The following is a 9,326-nucleotide window of genomic DNA, read 5'->3' as shown; positions in this document are numbered from 1 at the left end:
GCATATTCCAATGCAGCTTTGAATTCCTAGGCTCTGTTATGGGCTCAATCTGTAATGATTCAGAAAATACATGTCAAAGAATTTTAATGTCTGGGTAGCTAAGCTCTGATGCCCAGGGATGCAGAGGTGTCTAGAATAGAGATTCAGGTCAGAGTTTTTGAGGAGAGGCAGGTCAGGAAGCACATTTGCATGGAGGCCCATCCCTCATCTGAGGCAGGAGGAGTAGATAAGACAGTTACGGAGGAGCCAGGCCCAGGGTTGAGGTCTCAGAAGGCAGTGCTCTTGGGGCATCTCCACTATGGCCTGGACTCTGGTCCTCCTCACCCTCCTCATTCAGAGCACAGGTGAGGACTTCAGGAAAGGGAGCCCAGGGACATCTGGGCTGATCCTGTGTCTCTTCCTCAGCATCACCTGGGTCCCCAGCACTAACTCACTAGACTATGTTCTTTCTGTTTTCAGGTTGCTGGGCCCAGTCCACCCTGACTCAGCCTCCCTCATTATCAGGGGCTCTGGGAAATACTGTCACCATCTCCTGTACTGGAAGCAGCAGTAACATTGGGAGTAATCCTTATATCTCCTGGTATCAGCAGGCCTCAGGCACTTCCCCCAAGCTCCTGATTTATCGTGTAGGTTCTCGGCCATCAGGGATACCTGATCGTTTCTCTGGTCTGAAGACTGGAAACACAGCCATCCTGACCATCTCAGGGCTCCAGGCTGAAGATGAGGGGGATTATTACTGCACCTCAATTGCTTCTAGTGATGTTTTCCACAGTGGTGCAAGTTCATGAGGAAGTGAGACCAAAACCAGCCCCCTGTTCACAGGCACCCTCCTTAGTTTGAAGATGCTCACCCAACATGGGGACATCTGGAAGTTCATTTCTATGGGGGCCCCTCTCCTCTGGGGCAGGTCGAGTGGTTTCCTCAGAGTATTCACACTCCCTAAAATTAGTTCATAGTCTGTTTCCTGAGGGGGCATTTGTCTTCTGGTAGGGACCAGTCATTTTTGATCAGTTTCCACTTAAAACCATATACTGTAGAAAGCACACTAGGTCAGGGCATCTCTGTGTGGATGGAAAGTAATTTATCTCAGGAAAATACACAGCTCTGAGGTAAGTTAGTCTCAGCATAGAGAAGATAAGGAGAAGAATGGCCTCTGTCCCATGTAACAGACCAAGAAATGCACTTTGATGTAAGGTCCTGGAGCTGGGCTCTTTAGAGCAATCCTGACATTAGTTCCTTCTACCATATCCACAAACCCTGAAAAACTACTCCTGTCTATTTAGACTGTTCTCCGTGCTGACTGAGTAGAGAACACTCAGTTCTCCCTTTCCTGAGAAAGATGGAGACAAAGACAAACATTTTTGGATGGATTTGAGAGTGATCTAGGGACCTAGTACTCACTGGGAGGGGAAGAAGGAGGGAAGGGATGGAGCAGAGCAGGGATTCCAGCTTTCACTCAGGGCCTTCCTGGATGCTTCAGTTGCAACAAATGTGGCCACCAAGAGACAGCAAGGGCCTGAATTTGGGGAAGGTCATGGCTGCAATATACCTTCGCTGGCATGAAGTCCCAGAGCTGATTCCTCCTGAGTCATGCAAAGGAGGACCATGTGTGAAGGAATGATCCACAACTTTTGTGCCCCAGTAAGTACTTTCCTTGAAAGACCAATAGACACCCCATGCCTCAGCCTCAGAGTCCTTCAAGGAAGGGGACAGAGAAACATGAAGGCCAATCCTAGTTAGGAGGATAGGAAGAAGAGAAGTAATGTGAACCATCCCCTGCTCTGTTTTTGGTGCCTACAAAGGAGTGAATTTCTCTTAATTCCAGCCCCTCTGCAACCTGTCCCCACCCACAATCCACACAGCACAGTGAGAAAGTACTTGGATCATTCTTCAACTATATGGAGACTCCCAGAATAGGAACTAAGAGACAATCCAAGTCTGGCTCCATTTCCTGGGTAAAAACATGAGCTCTGTCCTAGAAAATTCATGTTGAAGTGTTTAATTCTTCGTTTGAGTTCTATGCCTTCAGAAGCATAAGTATCTATAATGAAGAGTTGATCATAGGAGGTGAGGAGTGGGAGGTACAGGAAGCATATTTGCATGATGTCCTTCATCCTCTGAAGCAGGTAATGGGGCTATGAGAAGTCTTGAGGAGCCAAGAAAATGTTTGTGGTCTCATCAGGCTGTGCTTTGGGGGCATCTCCATCATAGGCTTCACTTTGGTCCTCCTCACCTTACTCAGGGCATTGGTGAGACTTTCATAGAAGGGGTCACAGGGATATATACCCTGATCATTTGTCTTCTTTCCTCAGTTGTTTTTTTTTTTTTTTTTTAAGGTTCTAGCACTGTTCTCAACAGAGTATGTTCTTTCTTTTTTCAGGGTCTCAAGACCAGTCTACTTGAATGGCTGCGTGATACTGTGGGATGGACACTCGCCATTTCCTGTACTGAAGAAGGAGTAATATTAGACATTTTAAAGCTGTCTTCTGGTACCAGGAGCACTCAGCATGGCCTTCATACTCCTGATTTACTATGCACATTCTCAGGCCTCAGTAATCCCTGCTCACTTCTCTGGCTCCAGGTCTGGAATACAGCTTCCCTCACCATCTCTGAACTCCAAGCTGATCATGAGTCTGGTTATCACTGTTGCTCATATGCTCCTGATGACACATCCATAGTGTTCCCCGTTCATTTGGACGTGAGACCAAAACATGCCCTGTGTTCACAGGCTTTCCCATTGCTCTGAAGATGCTCCCCAACCCTGTGCACAGGGGGTTCATGTAGCATGGTTTTGGGAATTCAGGTGTCACTGTTCTCTCTCTCTCTCTCTCTCTCTCTCTCTCTCTCTCTCTCATTCTCTCTCAAGTTAAAGTGAGAGGAAACACACTCCACCTAATTGAGAAATGATAGAGCCTATTTGTTTCTGTTACATGGTGCTAGATAATGACTCTTTCCAACTGCAATGGCAGGTACTGGGGATTATGAGACCCCTCAATGTACTTCCTGCAATTTATTTACTGATTTTTGTGTTTTTGTTTCATTTCCATTTTTTATTTAAATTCAATTACTTAATATATATTGTATTATTCTTTCAGAGGTAGAGGTCAATGATTTACCAGTCTTATATAATACCAGTGCTCATTACATCACGTGTCCTCCTTAATGTCTATCACTCAGTTACCCCGATCCCTCACCCTCTTCCCATCCAGCAACCCTCAGTTTGTTTCCTATGTTTGAGAGTCTCTTATGGTTTGTCTCTGTGTCTGGTTTTGCCTTCTTTTATTTTTTCCTCTCTTCCCCTATGTTCCTTCTTTTTTTTCTTCAATTCTACATGTCACTGAGTCATATGATAATTGTCTTTCTCTGCCTAAGGTATTTCACTTAGTAACCCTCTAGTTCTATCTATGATGCTGCACATGTTAAGATTTCATTTTTTTGATGGCTGAGTAGTATTCCATTGTGTATATATACCACTACTTCTCTATCTATTCATCTCTCAATGGACATCTCGAATCATAATTTTAAATGACTCTGTTTCAAACATAATGCAGTCTAACAAGAATAAGTTTTCCAGAATTGATGTTCTTATTTAACCCAATTAACTACTTGACTTCTTTCTGTTTTTGTTTTTGGCTTTTTAAAAAGGATTTTATTTGTTTATTTATTTTGACAGTGAGAGGCACAGTGAGAGATGGTACACAAGCAAGGGGAGTGGGAAAGGGAGAAGCAGGATTCCCATGGAGCAGGGAGCCTGACGTGGGACTCAATCCCACCACCCCATGATCATGACCTGAGCCAAAGGCAGACGTTTAACAACTGAACCAACCAGGTGCTCCATGTTTTTGGCATGGTTTTATTGAGTTATTTTTATATATCATACTATTCACCCATTTAAACCAATGACTTTAGTGTATTTTCCAAATTGATGCAACACTACCACCAACACATTGCTATTGTCCTCAAAAGATACCCTATATCCACTGGCATTTATCTCTAAATTCCCACCAATTCTCCCAGCCCCTGTCAATCACTGATCTACTTTCTGTCCTTTAGTTTTGCCTAATCTGCACATTTCATATAAATGGAGTCACAAAATATGGCATCTTTGAGGTTGACTTCTTTCACTTGGAATAATATTTTCAAGATTCATTCATGTTGTAGCATGTACTAATATTTAGTGACTTTTACTCCCACATATATCCTATTGTAATGATAAATCACATTTAAGAAGTGAAATGTAAGACATTTCTTAGTCATTCCCACTTTGTCCTAGTCAACATGGCACACTCCTTGGGGAGCCATTTTTCTGTATGTCAGTGACTGAAGCAATAGTACCAGAGAATAAATCAGAAGACATACATGAGGGAATGAGGATAAAAGGAAGTTGTATTTTCCCAAGTCCCATCACCTTTGACCCCATTTTCAAGGATCCTGAACAAGAGAGTATATGACTTGAGGCTCTTTGATAGATAGAACATTCCTGCACTACAGATCAATGAACCCCTGTTCTAGAAGCAGCCTTGTATGTGGACTGTCTTCCAAATAGGGTGAGGTCTTTTCAAAGTGGGTCTTGTTCCACAAAGAAGAGCCATATGTTTGTGGATGTCTCCATTTTACAGGGGGTCCCCAACATGTTTTATTTCCTTGGTAGTAAACCCAATTTCTGGATGAAATGCAGGTGATAAAAATCAAAACAAAACAAATGAAAAGAAACCCACTAACAGCCCATACACATAAATAATGGCCAAGGATTCTTTGTTCATTGAATGAATCTGAGCATAGTCCTAAGAACACAGGATGGGACCACGTCTCTTCTAAGTTCATCAGAACTTTCCATGTTTACACCAGAACTCCTGCCAATGATTTCACTCACTGGTAAATCAGGATGGATGTTCAGTTTAGCATAGATCTTAGTTTCTCCCATCATGTTCTATGGACCTTTTCCACATCTCTTTCCATTTATTCTTTCTTTCCCTGAGAAATATTTAGTGCCTTCATTCTTTTAAGAATCTAGCCTGGAGGACAAGATGGCGGGGAAGTAGGAGGAGGTGCCATTTCAACCTGTACCCTAAAGTGAGTTGATTACCTACCAAAGAACTCTGATCACCCATGAAATCAGCCTGAGATTAGAATTATACACTTTTGGATCTCTATGGGGGTAGAAAACACCAGTGGGCAGGTAAAGCAGAGTGAAAACATCGGACTGATATAGGAAGATAAAAAGAAGAGGGAGGGAGCCACCAGAAGCGACCCATTGGAAAGTAATAGCCCAATACGAGAGTGCCTTGCAATTGGGAACCAGCATTAACTTGGAGTCTGGTTGAAAGCACTCAAAAAGAGCAAAGGATCATGGAGGGAAATTGTGGGAATCAGGGCAGTTAGGGACAGGGGCTTAAGTCCCCAGACCCAGAACAGCCATCTCTGGTGCTGAGCCAGAGAGAGTATGGCAAAGAAGCCAGGCCTTGGTCACTAAGCCGCCAGTGCACCTGAGAACATCTGGGTGGCAGCTTCCGTGAGGGGCAGGGAGCCTCACCAACCGGTAGAACCACAGCCTTTTGCACTCTCCACACATATGCTGGGCTACCAGAGTCTGAGTCTCACCTTCCCACACCCCTCCCCCCAGAGAGGAGCGTGCAGGCGCCAGCCAGCGCTCTCTCAGACCCAGAGATACTGAGCACTCCCAGCCTGGGCCAGCGGGAAAATCTCAGTGTGCTGTCACTGGTTGGAACCTCTTTGGTGGTCTCGAGCTGCCCATAGAAGCTTGGCTTTTGTGGCTTTGGGTACAAAAGGAAGTTCCTGTGACCCCAGAGACCGTGACTGGGAATGTGCTCTGCCAGTGGCCGAGGGGGAATTTTTGTGCTCTGGAGTACCCAGAGGGGAACAGACTGAGACTTCTGTCTGAGAGGAAGGACTGGGTGCAGTTTGCTTTCCTCTAAACCTCCAAAAACCATCAAAAGCTGCTAAGGCGAGAGAAAAAAAAAATTAACAAACAAACAAAAACCTCCAGAGAACAAAAGCCTGAAAAACCGGTTTCCTCAGAGCCCACACCCTTGATGGGGGCAGGAGGACTTAACCCAGGGAATACTGTCTGAAAAACCACAGGGCAGGCCTCTCCCCCAGAAAACCAACCAAAAAAAAAAAAAAAAAGACAAGAGAACAAACACCACTACTTCATAGATGCAACTTTTATTTTTAATTCATTCCCACTATTCTGGTTCATTTTTTATACATAATTTTTTAACCTATTTACCATCACAGTGAGATGTCCAGTACATCAAATTCCATAATAAACTTTTAACCTGAACTTTTTGATATATATACCTGTGTTTTTCTTTTGCTTTTCTATTTTTTAATTTTTTTAAAATTTTATTTCAGTTTAGTTCAGTTTATTCTTTTTAATTTTTTAATTTTTTAATATTCATATAGAGTTAGACTTCAAGGTAATCCCCTTTCCCCAATCAATGCTACACCTATAGGTAAACTAGTTTTTAATCTCCCTTTATCTTGGGAAAGTTGAGTCCTTAACAAAGATATCAAGATACATCCAGGAAGAATCAAAATAAACTTCCTCACCCATGCTGAGATTTATAACCACTTTCCCTTCCACCAGTGTTTCTGTGTATTTGTTCTTGTCCTGGTAGTATATAAATCTTATACTTGGGGTTCCTTTTGACGAGGTTTTTTGTTTGTTTGTTTGTTTGTTTTTATATATTTATTTTTTCTTTGTCATCTACTTTTATCAGTCTTTTTGTTTGTTTGTTTTTGTTTGTATACTTCATAAATCTTACCTTTGCGCCCATTTGGGCTGGGCCTTCTCTTCTATTTTACCTTTCTTCTTTTGTCTGTCTGTCTCTCTCTCTTTTCTTTTTTTCTTTCTTTTGTGTGGGGACTCTTGATTGATCAGAAGCATTCCAGAGTGCACCTTGCCTGCACCACGGTTGATACATTCAGCTACATCCCTTCAGCCTCTCTCACTAACATGACAAGGACGAGGAATGCCCAACAGAGGAAAAATTCAGAGGCTGGGCCTTCTGCAACAAATCTAATAGCTATGGACATAGACAATATTTTGGAAAGGGAATTCAGCCTAACAATGATCCAGGCAATACCTAGGTTGCAGAAAGCCATGGATGACAAAATGGAATTGATTAGGGCAGAACTGAAAGCAACCAGGAATGATGTTCACAACGTTCTCAAGGAGTTCCAATCTAATCTAAATTCTCTAAAAGCTAGGATAACTGAGACAGAAGGTAGAATTAGTGATCTGGAGGACAAACAGATAGAGAGAAAGGATCAGGAGGAAGCCTGGAACAAACAGCATAGAAGCCACGAAAACAGAATTAGGGAAATAAATGATGCCATGAAATGTTCCAACGTCAGAATTATTGGAATCCCTGAGGGGGAGGAGAAAGAAAGAAGACTAGAAGATAGAGTTGAACAAATTCTCCATGAGATTTTTCCCAATCTCGTGTTGGAACCAACATTCGTGTACTAGACACAGAAAGGTCTGCCCCCAAATTATAGAATCTAGAGAGACCTCAAGATACCTGATAGTGAGAATGATGTAGCATAATAATAGACAGGAGCTCTTGAAAGGAGCTAGGACAAAGAAATCCCTTACATACAGAGGAAAGCCATCAGAATAACTTCAGACCTGTCCACAGAAACTTGGCAAGGCAGAAAGGGCTGGCAATACGTATTCAGGGCACTAAATGAAAAGAACATGCAGCCAAGAACACTTTATCCAGCAAGACTGACATTTTAAATGGATGGAGAGATAAAGAGTTTTCAAGACTGGCAAGGTTTAAAAGAGTATGTGACCACCAAGCCAACACTGCAGGAAATATTAAGGGGAGTCCTCTAAAAGAGGAAAAATCCTCAGAATATCATTGAACAGAAATATATGGAGACAATCTACAGAAAGAAAGACTTCACAGGTAACACGATGTCAATAAAATCATATCTCTCAATAATCACTCTCAATCTGAATGGCCTAAATGGACTTATAAAATGACACAGCATTGCAGATTGGATAAAACAACAGGACCCATCCATATGTTGTCTTCAAGAGACCAATTTAGAACCTAAGGATACACCCAGACTGAAAGTGAAGGGATAGAGAAGCATCTTTCATGCCAACAGGCCTCAAAAGAATGCCGGGGTAGCGATTCTCATATCAGACAAACAAGATTTTAAACTAAAGACTGTAGTCAGAGATACAGAAGGACACTACATAATTCTTAAAGGGACTATCCACCAAGAAGGTCTAACAATTGTAAATATATATGCTCCCAATATGGGAGCAACCTATCACATAAGAAACCTATTAATCAAGATAAAGAGCTATAGTGACATGAATACATTAATAGTAGGAAATATTAACATGCCACTCTCAGTAATAGACAGATCATCCAAGCTGAAAATCAATAAACAAGAGCATTCAATGACACATTGGACCAGAGGGACCTCATAGATATATACAAAACACTCCACCCTAAAACAACAGAATACTCATTTTTCTCAAGTGCACATGGAACCTTCACAAATCATGGCTCAACTGATACCAAAAGATTGAGACTATTCCTTGCATATTATCAGATCACAGTGCTTTGAAACTGGAGCTCAATCACAAGGAAAAGATTGGAAGGAACTCAAACACCTGGAAGCTAAAGACCACCTTGCTTAAGAATGCTTGGATCAACCAGGAGATCAAAAAAGAACTGAAACAATTCATGGAAACCAATGAGAATGAAGACACTTCGGTCCAAAACCTATGGGATACAGCAAAGGCGGCCCTAAGGGGGAAATACATAGCCATCCAAGCCTCCCTCAAAAAATGTGAAAAATTCAGAATACACCAGCTGTCTCTACACCTAAAGAACTGGAGAATCAACAATAAAGCTAACTCCACACACAAGAAGGGAAATAATCAAGATTAGATCAAAGAAAATGAGATAGAATTGAGAGGGGCGCCTGGGTGGCTCAGTGGGTTAAGCCTCTGTCTTCGATTCAGGTCATGATCTCAGGGTCCTGGGATCGAGTCCCACATCAGGCTCTCTGCTTGGGAGGGAGCCTGCTTCCTCCTCTCTCTCTCTGCCTGGCTCTCTGCCTACTTGTTATCTCTGTCTGTCAAATAAATGAATAAAATCTTAAAAAAACATGCTATTAAAAAAAGAATCTAGAGATACAGTAGAAAGCATCAATGAAACTAGAAGCTAGTTTTTTGAAAGAATCAATAAGATCAATAAACCATTGGCCAAACTAATCCAAAGGAAAAGAGAGAAGGCACAAATTAAAAAAATTATGAATGTAAAGTGAGAGACCAC

At 42.1% G+C, this 9,326-nt stretch overlaps 1 gene segment (V, D, J or C); it reads left to right on the top strand.

Moving 5' to 3' along the window:
• The first annotated feature begins 265 nt into the window (after positions 1-265).
• Positions 266-788, top strand: LOC111139912. The segment is given in 2 exon segments: positions 266-344; positions 460-788. Coding segments are annotated over 2 exon segments (375 nt in total).
• Positions 789-9,326: the final 8,538 nt, after the last annotated feature.

The sequence above is a fragment of the Enhydra lutris genome, unplaced genomic scaffold, assembly GCF_002288905.1.
Source record: "Enhydra lutris kenyoni isolate GAN:26980312 unplaced genomic scaffold, ASM228890v2 scaffoldscaffold124, whole genome shotgun sequence".
Taxonomy (NCBI): Eukaryota; Metazoa; Chordata; class Mammalia; order Carnivora; family Mustelidae; genus Enhydra; species Enhydra lutris.
This window is presented reverse-complemented; position numbering and strand designations above follow the sequence as displayed.